General features: G+C 40.3%; 2 protein-coding genes across 2 annotated transcripts in view; both read left to right on the top strand.

Annotated features, from left to right (window-relative positions):
• Nucleotides 1-4,091, top strand: part of LOC147600622 (uncharacterized) — a 30,793-nt gene extending 26,702 nt beyond the window's left edge. The window contains exon 4 of the mRNA XM_086749633.1: nucleotides 4,019-4,091. Coding sequence (XP_086605759.1) covers nucleotides 4,019-4,031 — 13 coding nt within the window. The 3' untranslated portion in view covers nucleotides 4,032-4,091. The remainder of the gene's footprint in view (nucleotides 1-4,018) is intronic.
• Nucleotides 4,092-13,288: 9,197 nt separating this feature from the next.
• The window catches only part of SHANK2 (SH3 and multiple ankyrin repeat domains 2), a 318,926-nt gene continuing 315,778 nt past the window's right edge, over nucleotides 13,289-16,436 (top strand). Inside the window, exon 1 of the mRNA XM_086748644.1 lies at nucleotides 13,289-13,399. The gene's annotated coding sequence lies outside the window, so the exon portion shown is untranslated. The remainder of the gene's footprint in view (nucleotides 13,400-16,436) is intronic.

The raw sequence follows: 16,436 nt of genomic DNA, 5'->3' as shown, positions 1-16,436 counted from the left end.
TCTCAATTCAACACGGGGAAAAAAAATACAGAATTCAGTGTGCGTTTGGGGTCTATTAGTGTTGAAGATAACTGTGAGTCTCTGAGTATCACTAAAGTAACTCGGTGACATTTTTGTGTACATGAAAATAGAGAAGGAACACTTCGAATGCTATGATAGTATTAATATTGTAAGGGCTGTTTGCGTTCAGAAAAGTTCAGGATAAATTAATGAAAGGTGTTGTTTTAAATTGTCTTAATTAAAACATGCTAATCCTTCAGTTGCGTACTCCCAAACGCCTCATTTTTGAGTGTTTCAGTATATCCATTTTCTGTGCCATCTTGATGCGTTTACAGAGATGGATATTTATGTCTGTACAGACATCTGTGCAGATAAGCTGCCTGGTCAGCTGGGAGACAGTTCAGAACCAGAAACCGGGGCCGCTCTGGCCCCCGTAAGAAGTTATGCAGAAATATTGAGTTTGCCAATGCGGTTGTATAATTTTTTGTTGACTTGTGCTTGTGTGAGTCAGAATGCTGCCAGAATAAATGCATGTTTGTCTGCCAAGAAGCTTATAGACATGCCTTATCTACTCAGTGGCTGAATTTACTTGAGCTTTGCTCTTACTCGTTAATAACCTTTACTTTCTTAGGTGTGCACCGAAGCATAGAGAAATACCCACAACCAACCTTATCTTCCTGTCTGGAAGATTCATTAAACATACATATTACCCTCAAAAAAAGGAATGCAAAAATTTTGACGTTTTCATTCCACTCCTTAAAATTCATAGAAATATCGAAGAATTTCTAATTTTGAAACTTGCCAAATCTGGGGGAAGGTTTGACCTGTGTCCTTTCGGGGGAATGTTTATTCCTCCTGCAATGGAAGCAGCTGCAGCGCTCTGTGTTTGGGAGGCGGCATCCCGGTTAATTTGCCGGGGGGGGGAAGGAGCAGAAAAGGGAAGCCTCAGAGAAGCTGAGGAGGGAGGACGATAAATACTGCATGGCTGCAGCTATGCTGCTCCGTAAACCCAGTTGCTATTGCTACATTGCACACTGCAAAATTCTCAGATCTCTTCACTGTACAGCACTGAATTGTGTGGAAATAACTAACTGTGCCGTTCCTCTCTGTTTTGGCTTGGAGTTATGATTTGATGTTTTTTTTGTAGATAAATTTGATAAGGAAAATAGCTTATGTGACTGTGCTGTCAGTCTTTTCTCCCCTCCTTATCCCTCTCCTACTTTCCAGTGGCTTTTGAATTTATTGCTCAGCTTCAGCTAAATTTTTTTCAAGGGAGCAGAAATCTCTGGAGATTTTATGTTCCTACAAATGTGTTAAAAATGGGCTATGAGGTACAGGAGAGACCCACGCTAGAGCTCCCACGGAGGGAAAGGCATGAGGTCAGCAGTTCCCCATCATGTCTGGTGCATGGCCTGAGGGATGGATGAGCCTGTGCGTGGCTCTCGCCCAGCCACACGTGAAAGCAACGTCTGGAAGAGAAACCTGTTTTGATAGGAAGTGCTAGGGATGTGCGAGTAACTTGGGATTTCACCGCACAGAGGTTTATTTAGGGACACGTTGGAGGCTCTGAGGTAAAGAGGAGCTGCTTCTCTACTGATCCTGTGATTGAGGAGATGAGAAAACAGGATCTGGGGAGAACTCAGGAATTTTTGTCTGCATACAGCTGTTAAGATGATCCTTTTGCAGAAGCAGAAGATAGGATGGTTGCTCACTTTTCCAACGATGGTGTCTTTCTTCTTAAAATTCACCCAGCCTCATTAAGAAGCCGGTATTGGCACCATTTAAGTTGTTTTCTATGAATTTGCGGTATGCAAATACTCTCATTTAAAGAGCTTTTGCTAGCTCTTGGCGAGCCACTGTTTTTGACGTTGATTTTCTTATCCTTAGGGTTAGCTCTAGCGAGTACTGTGAAAAATAAGTTAACATCCAAAATGCAAAATGGAGTCATGCCACTGGGTAGTTTTTGTAAACAAAAGCATTTGGCGCTAGCATTCTCCTCCCTTCCACAATGAGGTGCAAAAATTCCCTGCAATGAATTTCTGCAGCCTTTATTGTTGTTGGGTATTTGGTAGCTGAATGCTTAACATTTTTCTTGCTTCTTTTATTTATGTAGTTTACCAACAAAGTCCCAAATATATACTTAAGGTTCAGGCTATTGCTGTGGATATAACTTTAGTAAATCTTAGCAGTAGCTACCCAAAACTGAGGAAGTTGTAAATCTTTCCCTAAAACCAGCAAAGCTTGTTTTTGGCATGTGTTGAGCAGATGTGTCAGCATTTGAGAGCAATTTTGGAAAGTTTCATCTGGGATGGGTATTACCAGTCTCAGGCAGTTCTTCCTCCTGTGCCTCTGGATCCGTGTAGAAACTGGAAGCTGGTGTGTGTGTAAAAGAGACGCTTCAAAAGCGGAAGCGGTTTATCTGGTCTCTCAGAGATTAAGAAACCTGTTAGGTTAGTTGGTTTGGGTTTGCTTTAAATCTGCTGGCTTCTTTCCTTGTGTGGATTCTGGTTTTTGCCTCATGAGAAACAGCTGATGATCCTTCCTTGCCTACCTTTCCTGTGACCCTCACAATTGTGGAGATCACGTTTATATCTCCTGCTCTAAAAATGCAAAACTTATGAGGTTTAATCTCAAATGAAACTTACTTTCTCCTCGGTACAAAATACAGTAGTTCGGTGTGGGAAATATCCTTAAATAGCTTTTTTGTTGTTGTTGTCGTTGCTGTAAGATAGTTGTGCAGAATTATGCAGGTGCAGGAAACAGATTTGTAAGTGTTTTCTTCCTACTCAAAACTTCTGGATAGGTTTGTTTATATTTAGTAAAATATGTCAAAGTCTGTCTTTACTTAAAATAAGGAATATGCTTAAATACACTGAAAGTATGTCTGAGTGTTTGAGTACGCGTGTGTATATTAGCATTAACTATTACTTGAATGTGCACAGTGGGAAGGATTTAATACAGCACAGAAGAAGGACGGGTGAATTTAAGGTGAATTCTGTTTTTATTTCTATTTGAGTAAATGGTGCAGTGCCAGTGATGTTCACAGGATTATCCTTGAGTAATTCCAGTTTCACTTATGATCATGTTCTGTATTTTTTTCTGGCACTGCATGACTGCTTTCCACTTTTCTTGTGTCGAATAGAGAGTGCCTGTTTAGACCTCTTAATGCTGTTAGAAGTAACAGATAGAACGTAATCAAGTATTATTTTTTTGATGGAGTACTGCACACCAGAGTAGCAAAAAGTAAAAAAGTTTGTGAAACTTGCTTTCTCAGTGGAAACATCTGGATTTCCCCTTCCATTTATATCTATAAAAGGAAGAAATATGTGACAGACAAGACTTTCTTCAGCATGAGTTTTTACCCGTCAATGAAGACAATAAAATTTGAATCTGTTCATACAGGTGGCTCGCTGTAGGCTGTCCCTTACTGTGCTGAGAGCTGGGCTGTGATGCTCAGCACAGGTCTGCTGATCTGGGGATGTCTGCTCTTTGTGGGGCTGGGAACAGCAGATTGATTTCTGGATCTGAGCTGGACTTGGGAGAAAAAACCAAGCGTCTTGCTGCTCGGATTTGGGTTGTTCACCAAATGCATGTGCCCAGGACACTCAGTACTTTGACAGTGCTTAAATCAAGGAAGATGTCCGTGGGAAGCAGCAGAGCAGCATCTTTCACCTTCTGTCAGATCTGGCCTGAGATGATGTCTGCCCTGATAACCAAGAGAGCCTGGTTTTGCCTGAGTGCTGACCTCATGCTGCCAGAAGCACTCTGGAGTGAGTGAAGTTACGTCAGGCTTTGCCCTTGCAAAGCGACACGTAATATTTATGTTACAGCATGACAAATATGTTGGAAATTTGCAATGTGATAAACTTCCTTTCTCTGTTGCAGACTATCATATCAAAATCCCCTTCATGCTGTGAGCATTTCTGCTTTATAGATGTTAAATGAGGTGGCCATTAGGTCACTGAATTTCTTCCTCCACAGGTCAATCTTCTTTACATCTTCCTGTATTTTTTTACAGGAATCGGAGATGAGAGCGAGCTAGATTCCAATGATCATCTTGACACCGTTGCTGTCATCTGTATATTGACAGGTAAGTGTGCCAAACTGTTTTTTTTTTTTTTTGTGGAGAAATCATTGAAGTTACTCATAGCAGGTGGGCAAACCTACAGTTACAGGCCAGGATTTCAACCGTGTGTCTTGCTGGATTCTGCTAAGGTGTATTTCAGACTGGTGGTGAAAATTCTTGAAAAACCTACTTGATCCCCAGCAAGGAAAAGGTTGCTCATCCTGCTTGGCAGTGTTGGGTGGATTACAAGAATGATCTCAGAGCAGAGGAGTTTGCGGTTTAACTGTAACCTGTAGTGAAGACGGCTGGCAGGTCTTGTTAACTTTTATCCTCACGCCTAACAGCTCTCTTCCTCCTCCTGAGTGTACTTGAAACAGGAACTAGCAGGTAGACTAATGTTATAATACTTCTTGTATTAGACATGTTAAACCCCCTATTTTTTTTTATAGGAGCAATTTATTAATGAGTTCACTGTAACTTTGCAACTGCTGTTAGATTTGGATAAAGAATTTCTGGGGTTTTGTGCTGTTATGCCCTTATCATACAATTCGGTGAGAATTGATGGGCTAGAGAGGCAGTGTAGAGCCTGTTGTGATACAGCACAAACATGTTCCTTATATCCTTTTATTTTTTACCTTATCTGAATGCTGCATTTTCTGTGTTTTTTACTCAAACAGGCTTCTAGTCTCTACCTTTTTTTTTGAATCTTATATTTTCTATGATTCTTTTAAAATACCATTTTAAAAGTTTTGGTAGTACTCCAGAGATGACGTGGAAGTTTTTGTGCAACACAATTTCTTAAACTAGAATTTTTTTATTGGCTTCCAGTTCAATCATGGCAAAATAAATAGAAGCTTTAAACTCAGAAATCAGAAAATTAGGACAAAAAGGACAGTGATTTAAAATTTGGTTTCTTTTGGTAAAGCTTGATACTTCTGTATGATCTGAAAAGTAAAAAAACCTCATTTTCTCTGTGGTAAGAAAAACTGAAGGTCTCTTTTCTTACATTACTGCTATGGTTTCTGTGTTAATTATGAACATTATGAACACAGGTCCTAGCGCTGTCTTTGGATGAGCACTGAAAGGAGAGTGAAAATACAAAAATTACGTAAAATGTGTGAAAGAGTTTGCCGTAAAGTGTGTGGTGACATGAAGTACTATAATTTGGAGCAATAGCCGATATAAATGGAAAAAGGAAAGAAAGATTAAAAAAATTGCATACCTCACAGACCAGTGCAACAAAAATTTCTGGCTTATCTGGCATTTAATAATTGACTGTTTGCTTCTGTGGCTAGTGCCACTGTCAAAGATAAATATTTGTGCCAGAAGAGGAAGGTAATGGTACCGAAACGGGTGTGCAAATTTGGATTCTAAGTATGGAATTTAACAGGGTGTTGAGATGATGTGAATAATTATGTTTTATTGGCCGAAGCGTTTAAGTGAGTTTGCGGTTGTGGTTAGGAGCTTTTCAAGAGTCAAGCTGGTCTTTAGTCTGTGGTGTGACCCAAATGATCCATCTGCGCCCGCGCTGTCGCTCCCTGGTAAGGGATGTGTATGTTTGAGTTGGATACAGAATTGAGAAAGTGTGGATTGTGAAAGGAAATATGTGAAATAATTCTAAGAACAGGAAAATGAACTTAAGTTGCTCAATTTTGAAATTATTTGCTCGGTTTCCCACTCTTTGTTGGAATAGAAAGACCTCAGTGTGTGGCTGAAATAGCTTTCAATAAGTTTAAGATATAGATGTGATTGTGTAAGGCTTCTGCTTGCCTTTTCAGTCTTGGTTTCTTTTTTTTTTTTTTTCTTTTTAATGCCCTTCTTTCCCATTTACATTCCTAGCATTCACAGTCCCTGCAGATGTGAAAAGCCGACGTTCATGACTGAGCACGCTGCGGTTGCGTAGTGCGAGCCAGCGGTGACAGCGATGTTTGATACAGGCTGTAAACACTCCTCTGCGCTTTACGTGCTTTGAGTAGTCAGTGAAGTGCAACTATCGTGCCAGTTCTGGTTTTCTTAAAAATATTATTGTAGGTCTTTGTTGCGCATTTGGTTTTGAGTCTTAGGTTAGTGGGGTTTTTTTTTTTTTTTTCCATACTTATATCTATTTAACATCCTTTATTATAATATACAAAATGTAATTTTATATTTATATATCTGGTTATTTTTAATATAGCAAAACATGAATTTTGTATGCCTCTTTCTGACTTGCTATGATCTAATGAGTCTTCCTGAGGCTAGGAGATGGTGGATCCAGCCCTGCACCCTGAGTACCTGCCTGGATCCAGGCAGCCAAGCCAGCAGCCTGGGTGCTGCTGCAAGAAGAGGTGGTCTGAGGGCCATCCCACCTTGCCTGGTCCTCCTGCAAAGGCAGTGGTGGTGCCTAGTGTGGCTCAGGTAGGAGCGAGGGAAACCCTCCACGGCAAGAAAAAGCAAGCTATAGTGGTGGGAAGTGCAGCTTCCAGGGAGAGAGCAGCCCCTGGTGACCTACCTGTTGGGTGGAAAGTTAGGAGACAACCTGAAATCTTGTACAAAAACCTAGGAAGGAGCTGGTGGCTCCCTGAGACAGGAGAAGTGTCAAAATTATGAAGTAAAAATGAAAGCATATAAGAAAATTAAACTCTGATATGCTTCCAGTACCGCACAAAGGGCAGAAATGGTCACTGTCCACGCGTGGCTGAAAAGCAATATGAAGAAGGGGAGTTTAGATTTAGTAAGGCCTGCGGAAAACTTTTGAGAGGAGGCAAGTGTTAAAAAAAACCAAAACTGTAAGGCAGACTAAGTAAAATCAATGGGAGAGCATGAAACAGACATAAAACCTAATGGCAAATATCTTTTTAATGCTTCTTTCCTTTAAAAGTGTAAATTGACCAAAATATATTTCTAGTTTTATATTAATGCTGAAAAAAAGAGGACTTTTCTCTTTCTGTCTCTGCCTCGTTTGTTCCTACAAGCAGCCAGGCAGAGAGTGGGTTCAGTAAATCTCAATAATGGGTATGTCCTGAAGGATTTGGTCCACATGATGGGCTTAATTATTTCCTTTCCTGCACAGCAGCAGTACATGGCAAGTGGAGCTGCCTAGACGTTGTTCTTCCCTTAAAATGAGATGCAGGGATAGGTAGCTCTGACAGCATCAACAGCGGTCTTAGGAAATGAGCTTTGCATAGAAATTGTTCCGATTAGCAACGCACCTGGAAATATTTGAGCAGCAAAATAGAAAGAAGTTAAGCAAAGCGAAGAGCGCGTCTCACAGGGTCACCGCAGCCCCTAGATTTACAGAAAACTGGGAGTCCTGTCAAGTACGGTGTTCTTGGGCATCGCTGCTCTTCGTTCCTAGGGAAACGCAGTCCCGTGTGGGCGGCCATCACAAAGGCTTCTGCCTGTGAAATCCTGGATCAGCAGCTGCTCGATACCTATGGAGCGTGTAGTAAGAACTTTCACTAAGTTCCTACTGAACTGATAGCAGTATGCCTGGAGTTTGAGATGCAGGTTTTTTTTGTTGGGAATATTTTATACCACGATTCAATCAAGATTTTTTTTTTTAAAGTGCTTGATTAGACTGTGATAATTTCCATGGCTGGAATCTCCAAAGTATGCCATCATAAAATTATAAATGGTAATGAATTCACTTAATCAAGTCTTACAGGAGTACAATCAACACAAAATCTAGTCAATTAGAAATAAATCCGTTTAAAGTATTTCTAGTTCTCCAACAGCCTCTTTTTAGGACTCAGATTCCCTACGACTGAATTAGAGACCTAAATACACGGGTAGAAGTTACACTTTATAAAGAAATCACTGTAAGTGGTCTGAACAAATCCAGAACTTCTGGTGATGCTGAAATTTACCTGAGCATCTGTTGTAAACTACAGATTGGACTGTTCATGCATAAAACGATAGATTCAGTCAATGATGATTTAAAATGTGATGCTCCCTTGAAGAACACAAGAAAGGAGTATTTTCCTGGTGGTAGATTTAACAGCAAGCATGCATTTGTGTGGTTGGAAAAACTTTATACGCATGAGTGTATTTTGCAGTGTGTAAACATGTGAGACCATACTGATTGCAAAATGTATGTTTGCTGGCATGCTAACTTTCAAGAGGTTTTATCTTAGCCCTTACAGCTCTATTTCAAAATAAAATACAGATACAGGTGCTGCATTTTGCTGTTGGCCTCAGTAAGATCAAGCTGTCCATACATCCAGCGTGGTTGGATATGAGAGAAAAGTGACGATACCTCTTGGCTTGGCACTTGGTAGACTGCATCTTGAGTACTGTGTCCAGTCTTGGGCAATGCCCCCACCTGCAATACAGGAAAGATGCTGGCAAACTAGAGCAGGTTCTGTGGAGGACCGCCAAGAAGGTGGAGGCTGAAGTAGTTGTCCTGCAAGGAGAGGCTGAGGAACAGGAGCTTGTTCAGCCGCGTAGAAGAGATGGCTACAGGGAGGATACTGAGATGACAGAGCCAGTCTCTGTGCAGCACTGTATGGCAGAAGGATGAGAGACAACAGTCATAAGTTGAAACAAGAGAAGTTCAGATGAGTTATAAGGGAAATCTTTCCCTATGAGGACAGTCAGGCAGAACTCCTCAGAGAGGTTATGGAGTCTCCATCCTTGGAGGTTTTCAAGACAGACCTGGGTAAAGGCATGAGCAGCTCAAGCAGATTTCATACCCGGACCAAAGACCTCTGGAGACCCTTCGGACCCAAATGGCTTGATGGTCCTCTGACACTAAGGCACAACAAAGAATCCTTGTCGTTGTGTTCATGGAAGCTGATATTTATCTTGATTCTGCATAGAGAGAGGGATAGTTTAGAAAAACAGTACTGCTGGTACTCTAAACTCTGTCTCTAAATCAAAAGCACTGTGAGCAGTTATCCCAGGGTGATTATACTATTTATTTTTAATATTAAATTCCAAGCTACACCTGGCATTTCAGTAATGAAAGCTCCAAGAGCTTGTTGTGAATCTTTCTGTATTTTTAAACATTAGTATTCTTTGTATTTTTTGTTTCCCTACTTCTACATAGTAGTCATAAGCCTGTATCTCATTCTATTTTCTTCTTGCCTGGAAGCGATCTTTTATTTCCTGAGCTGTTTACCGGAGGCAACAATTACTTGTTGGTAGTCAGTGAGGAAAATTGGTTCTTTTCACCAGTTTTATTGTGTCTTGATTGCCTAAATTTTGGCTAGATATGATTTGGTAAAAATGGGTTTCTTATCTTTACAATAAGTTGAATCAAAATTTCAAAGGTCAAGAGGATAATTTATTTCTTAGTTCTTTTACAGAATCACTGTGCTGCCTGGGTCATCTTGGCAGATCATTTAACCTTTCTGAGCTTGCAGATATTTTCCCCAGCCTCCCAGCACCATCACTGTTCACGTACACAAACCCAAATCGTGCCATAAACTGAGACTAGCTTGTACAGGCTGGAGTAAAGCCCAAGTTAAAGCCCAAGATGTGCTTACCTTGAGTTGGAAAATAAGCAGGTGAGATGCAGATAAGATCAGCAGAGTCCCTTTTTCAAAATTTCCTCCGAAAAAAATCAGGTAAGTTTTTCTGCAGTTAAGAGAACCTTGGAGACCACCTGTCTCTGGGAAGCAGGGATGTTTGCTGCAGACATACACAGATGTGTGCAGAGATAGCAAGAACACAGCACACGGCTTTACTGACACTGGAGTTTGGCTAAACCACGGGCTGGTCACCTGCCCTGGTTCTTCTACAGTGTGCACATCGTTCTGCATCACCATTTGTTTGTTGCTTCCCTATTGATTAAGGAAAGAAATTAATTTTTAAAAAGACCAGGTAGTTCCTTCTGCCTTTCTTCCTTCCTCTCTATGCAATTTGGTTTAGGGGTCCTCACTGGGGCCAGAGCTTGTTCCTGCTCAGCTATGCAGAAATAAAGGCAGTAACTAAACTAGACATTTATTCACCTACTGTATTGCCTTAGGTATTGCCAATGTGCTTACTGACGCTGGTGAAAAGTAATGGTCACAGCTTGAGCTGTGTTTGTACAACTGCTCCTGATCTGAGATTTCTGGACCCTCATGTTAGTAATTCAAATGAAACGTAACTACAAACGGAGCTGATCGGTGAAACTGGTGTCTGCATCTGACAGCTTGCAAACTGCTTTAGTTAAGCAGATCTGTATAGAGAAAAAAAGTTATATTTTGCAGAGGATTTCTGTATTTCAGAACTTTATTTCTTTGGGTTTTTGGAACAACACTCCTGTATTTTGGTGTCCTCTGTAGAGCAGTGCACTGGTGTAACTTGGAAATCTTCAGCTGCCCTGCGTCTCCAGGGCACTTTGGCAAGGGACTGCCCCAGGCTTGCAGACCTGGAGAGTCTGAGATGGGAGCCCCCAAATCCCACCTAGCAGGCTGCTGAAGACATTGGGTACCCAGTGTCCTCTACAAGCATCAAGGGGTGTTTCCTGATGAGTTGAAATAAAAAGGAATTTATTGAAACTAAACAAGAAAAAAACTCAACAGGCACAACAAGAAAGGGTAATTAAATTTTTTTCAACCAGCTCTCGAACAAAGATAACTCATCGTTTTATAAGAAGAGCATCTGTTTGAAGCTTTGCTTTTTTTAACCGACGTATTATTTCTTTGATTAAAATTATGCAAACAATGAGACTATTTTTGTCTATACAGCAAATAAACTGAAATAACATAGTAATCCCCATCAGGATCGTGTCTGAAGAAAATTCAGGTTGAACTTTAGAGCAAACCGTAAATGCTAACCCATACGTAAGGAGAAGAGGGAATCTGCTTTATCTGCTCTCAGGACCTGATCTTGTTAGACAGCAATGGTGCTTCACTGTTAACATTTAATTATGTTTGTATTTGAATTATCACAAAAATGTTTTCTGTGTGGATAAAGAGGAAAAGGGTTGATAAGCGTCAAATGCAAATTGACAAGCAGCTAAGCTGCTTTGTCCGTCGGGGAGATGAACCTGAGGTAAATACGTTCAACAAGCTTTGAAATTTTTTCGAATTCCTATTGTAAATCTTCAAAAATTCTCTGATGTCCTTTCCCTTCCAAGATATTATAATCTTTTTGATATTTACATAGTCAAGTGCAAGCAGAGGCTGGAAACAGAAAGTCTAGAAGGTGAAATTGCTTTCTCTACATGCTTCTGTTTTGTAAGGAAAGTTTCTGGGGAAACCAAACCGAGCGTTATATCCATCTTTCATAAATAGATAACAACTTTTAAAAATTGAGTGGTGTAATACTTCCGCATTACTTACAGGACAATTCGTAGCTAGTTACTCATTGTGTCACTCTTGTTTTAGATAACTGAAGGGGATTTTTTTTCTTTTTTGCATTGCTGAAGTTCGCAACTTTGAAATCTCTAGGTACTCTGTGCAAGTGTGCTTCACGACAGTAAATATCAGTTGTACTTTGGACTGCGGACAGAGTCAGCGTAACAGCTGAATCTGTAGCCTGTTTGCCTGGTTTGATAACTGAAAAGCTGTCCTGTTATGAGGAAATGAGCTATTCCTGAAGTAATTCTGTTGACTGCGGTGGGATTACATACATGATTGATTCCCCATGCAAGATACAAAATTGCTTAAAAAGGATCTCAAAAGTTTACTCTTTATTTTTGCTCCAAGCAGGATCAACAATATAAAGATTGTATGACAGATCCAACCCTACTTGCTTAGAAAGGGTTATTTGTTTGAATTTATGAGTCCAAGAAGACACAGGTCAGATTTGGGATGCTGGTGAACTTTGGTATCTGGGATAATATGCTTGGTGTGTTATCTTAAGAAATTTGGTTGTTTTTCATCGTATTTGAATTAGTTATTTAGTTGCTACTTATTTAGTTTCTTTTGCTTGACATCTGTTTAAAATGTTTTAGAATTCTGGATTAATACATCGTCAACAGATGAATTTTCAAATTGAAACTTATTTTTACGAGTAAGTGTATGCAATTGCTTTGGGATGCTGTCTCTTATTTCATGCTTCAAAGTGAGGTGTGGTTTTGTCCTACATAAGTTGTAGTATCCATTGCAAGCAGTATTTGAAGGATGACTTGTGAGTACTGTTGGAAAATGGAAGTTCTAATAAATGTGCAAAACTAGAGGCTATATTAAAAACAACTATAGAAGTGAACGGAGCCTAGAAGCTACCTGCCCTGGGGCTCGCGAGGCTGGCCGTAATTCCTTGTCTAGAAGAATGACCTTTAAGTAAAGGTCAGGCAGAATTGCAGTGGAAACCTTGCAGATCCTTAAAAGAAAGCACTTAGATATTATATTGCCAGTGGGAGTTGGCCTTTAGTGTAAACTTCACCATGGTTAACATTTATAAATACTTGCTATGTTTCCCCTAGTAATGTATTTCAATCTTTTAAAAAGATTTTAAACCATTTTTAACCAACCTGGTTGTGCATTTCTGTGCTAAATATTTACACCTGGTTCCTCTTTCTTCTAGCAGGTTCTGTTTTCTCGTGTCAGACTCCTACTTCAAATGTTTTTCTGTTTTCTCATGTAGAACTTAAACTTCAAATGTTTTTAAGATTTTTCTACATCTGTTTCTCTGCTTGTCTTCCAGCCTTGCCCATTCAGTGCAGTAAGTCAATTATCTCTTCTTGGTATCTGTCATTCCCCAAAAATCTCCCTTTGCATCTGCCTGATTGAATGTCAGCCTGTCCATGAAGATACCGTGACTGGCTGAATAAATACTAAGTGGAGCAGACAGAGGACAAAGGAGAATTTTGGCATCTAAAGCTACGTGGAAACTGAAGAAACTTTCAAAAAACTACCCAATACTTGCCGAAATAGGTCGCATGTGTAGCTTTTGTATGCGCACAGGAGTGCTAATGGTCAAGTACATCTGTTTAAAAAAAAGAATTGCATTCTTACAGTCTGATCTTAAGACCCACTTTAATCATATGATGTTGGTATTTAAGACTCTAAATACCAGAAGTTAATGGGGCTTAGCCTCTTCTTGGCAAGTCTGTGCTGTGCAAATATATGTGAAGAAGGGATAACAAGCTGCCTCAGAAATAAGGAGCAGGTTGAACAATTACTTCACTCAATTTTTTCTTTTTTTCCTTAAAAAAAGAGGGAAAGTGTCACTCTTGAGCCCTTTTGCAAAACAGTTTGTCAGCTGTGCAGATCACCTAGCAAAGAAATCAAGGAGTGCATCAGTCTGCCCTTAAACAGGGCAGTAGGAAGAATCTTCTGGTGGTGCCGGTGAGAACAAATGGATCTGGCCATTGATTTTCAATACTGAATTCAAATAAATATTTAAGTTTTGAAGTAAGAGTTGCCACGCTGAGAAACAGCTTCTGAGAAAAGAAAAGGAGGAATTATGCGTGGCATTCTGGTATGTTAATACTTATGTCTCAGCACACATCTTCTAAAATATTTATTTGGGTGTTTCAGTTATTTAAGAGAGAGATCAAAAATGCATTACCAGACAGTGTAACCAAAGTGAATTTAAGTGAAGGACTGGTGTAGAGGGAATAAAACCATAATTATGGGGGTTGTGAGTAGCAAAGTATTGTAGGATTAAATTTGTTTAGGTAATGACTATGGAGGGGGATTTTTTTTAATAATGTGCAAGTGATTTGGTTTTCTAGCATTTTCGTCTACAGTGTGCAAGTGCTTTAGAGAAGACTCCAGAATCAGTTGTCCCATTTTACAGAGGCAGAGCAAGGGAACTGCAGGATAACAAATGAACTTTCTTAGAGCCTTGATACATGTCGTCGTTCTTTATTTTTCAGTCTCCGAAACTGCATCTATACTTGTAAATAAAATCCAACCAGGAGGTGTTCCCTGGACTGTTTGGAGTGATGGTATTTCGGTACTAATAACCAAGAGATTTTCATCGGAGTTAATCAGATGGCCGTATTCCTGTCGATTTCTTTCCTGTCACTTAGGCAGCGGTGTCTCGGGTTCGCTTTACACTGGCAAGCATTAATAGTGCCTTTGGAAAAAGCGGTTCTGCCCTTTTCAGGCCCTCGCTGTTTGCTTCTGGCCTTCTGCCATCTTCCTCCTCCTGCTTATGCAAACATTTGCATAGCGATCCAGTGATGGATGCTGAAAGTAACATCCCGAAACGAAAAAAGCTGGTGTTTAACCTGGATCGATGCTTTGTTCTGCTTCACTGTTCATGTTAGTGCCGGGATTAAAGCAGTCTGTGGGCAAAAGTGGAGTGGTCTGGGGTGCAAGGGAGGGTGGGATGTCTTCTTCGGGGCCAGTGCCGGTTGTTGCCAGCTTTAAAGTGAGAGTACAAAGTGGAGATTGAACTCATTCAGTTCCAAATTGTCCATTGGACTCGGTCTTAAATTCAGATTTTCTTCTAGGCGACCTCTTCTGCATAACTTGTGGGGAGGTGTGAAATGCATGGCGCATTGGGATTCTACCCCCCCATCCTCAGTTCTGTCTGAAATGCATTTTTGTTTTAATATTAATATGATCGGAAAGGGCAATGCTTGATCTTCTCCAGCATTTTAATTCAGTAACTTGGCGAGCTGGTTCATGTATAATCCCAAATAAAGCCGCAGAATCCAAGTGTTAGGGGCTCTGGCAGGTTTTACACACACGGAAATCCCTTTCCTGAGTAGTTTTTCTTCAAAGTTAATTATTAAATACCTCTTTCTAGCTGTTGCTGCTATTCTAACAGCAAACTTTTCTCACAGTCTGGTAAATGGCATTACTCAACGCATAACAATGCCGGCTCTGTATCCGAGATATCCCCACAGGTAGGTTTTTAACTCGTCTGACAATAGCAGTCTAGAGGACTTCTCCCCACCTGCAACAGGGCTGTTATTGTGCAAATGAGTGTTTATATAAAAACAGATTGTTCTTATTGTGACGAGGAGCCCAGTGACTCTTGAATTTGAAACCTTGCTCTGAGATCTGGCCTTGTTGGCCTTGGACAAGACATTTGATGTGTGTGCCTCCGCTGTATTTAAGAGAGAGGAGAACTAATAAATATTTTAATTAGTCTGAAATGGCCACTCGTGTAAGACACAGTTACAAAACCAAAACTTCACAGGTTGAGGAAGGAAGGATTGCATTCTTTAATGTCCTTTATTATGGTTTCCCTACCAAAAGTTAGTCTCGGGTGCGTTTCCTTCTGTCTCACCATACGTTTGTCTTGCCCACTGCAGAAGCCCATGGGGAGCCTTCACCTTAGCTTTGGTGTTGCTCTGCATGGTCTTGGTCCACGTAGCCGTTCGCTTTTGGTGGCTGTCAGATATATACTGTCTGTTGTGTTTGCTCCAGGCAAACTGCACAAGCACACCTGCCCTCACCGTATTTGCTGGTGCTGGCACAGGATGCGATAGGGAGGGGACTTTCTGTGGGACACATCCTTTAACATAGGTTTTTGTGTGTGTATGCATTATTATGTTTCATATTTAGCAATATGAAACTAGATAGGAAGGTTTGGTATGTCGCAGGATAAACAAAATTTACACATAGCCATAATTCAGTGGAAGATTTTAAAATGTGATTTTTTTTTTTGTAGTGGGCAACTGTTGTGTGTCTTATAATACAACATCTTTAATGAAGATATCCTGGCCAGTATGTGTCCATGTCAATGATATTTTAATCCCTTCAGTAAATACCAAGTTTCTAATATTAAAGATAATTTAAAATAACTTTAAACATATGTATTTATTAAATTCTTTTCGTATGATGCCTGACAGCCCTGAGGCTCCAAAAAATGGGTAAGTCTGTTGCCGCTCTTCCTTTTTTGCCCTGCCATGTCAGTTTGCACTCGCTGAAGCACACCATTCAGAGAGAGAGCCAGCGAGCTCTGGGAGTTGAATTTCTTGCCTTTTGATGATCTGTGGACTGTTTTATTTCCCGTGTCTTACAATGTGTTCTTAATCTTTTTTTTTTTTTTTTTTTTTTTTAAAAAAAAAAAGGAAAAGGCAGTTAGACGGTCACGCTACTTGCCCATAGTTTTTTTTTTTTTTTTATTTATTTATTCGTAAGCTGTTTTCAACTCCCCTTAATGATGGGTTGGTAACAAATAGCAGAATAAGAAATTCCTGCACATTTAGTGAAAGTTGCTGGCTGAATAGAGAAAGAAAAAATATCTAAAAATAGCATCTGTGAGGGGAGGGCAGCCATCTTATTTCATCTGGCCCATTGGCCTGAGAAACGTAACCCTGCAATAGCTGTAGAGGCAGAGTAAACACCCTGGTGCTCCCGCAGAGCTAAACGGCAAGGTGCTGAGCCGAGGGAAAAGTAGAATAATAAGGGGAAGCGCAAAAATGCGAAGAGGGGACGTGAGGTGGAGCAAAGACCTCACCTTGTGGTGATAGTTCCAATGTGAATTTACTTCCAAGGTCTTTGGAAATCGGTTTTCATCCATTTGCAGAGAAACTTTTCTTCACGTGGCACTT

The sequence above is a fragment of the Chlamydotis macqueenii genome, chromosome 5 (genome assembly GCF_036417535.1).
Source record: "Chlamydotis macqueenii isolate bChlMac1 chromosome 5, bChlMac1.mat, whole genome shotgun sequence".
Taxonomy (NCBI): Eukaryota; Metazoa; Chordata; class Aves; order Otidiformes; family Otididae; genus Chlamydotis; species Chlamydotis macqueenii.
The sequence above is the reverse complement of the archived record's forward strand: the minus strand, read 5'-3'. Positions and strand labels throughout refer to the sequence as shown.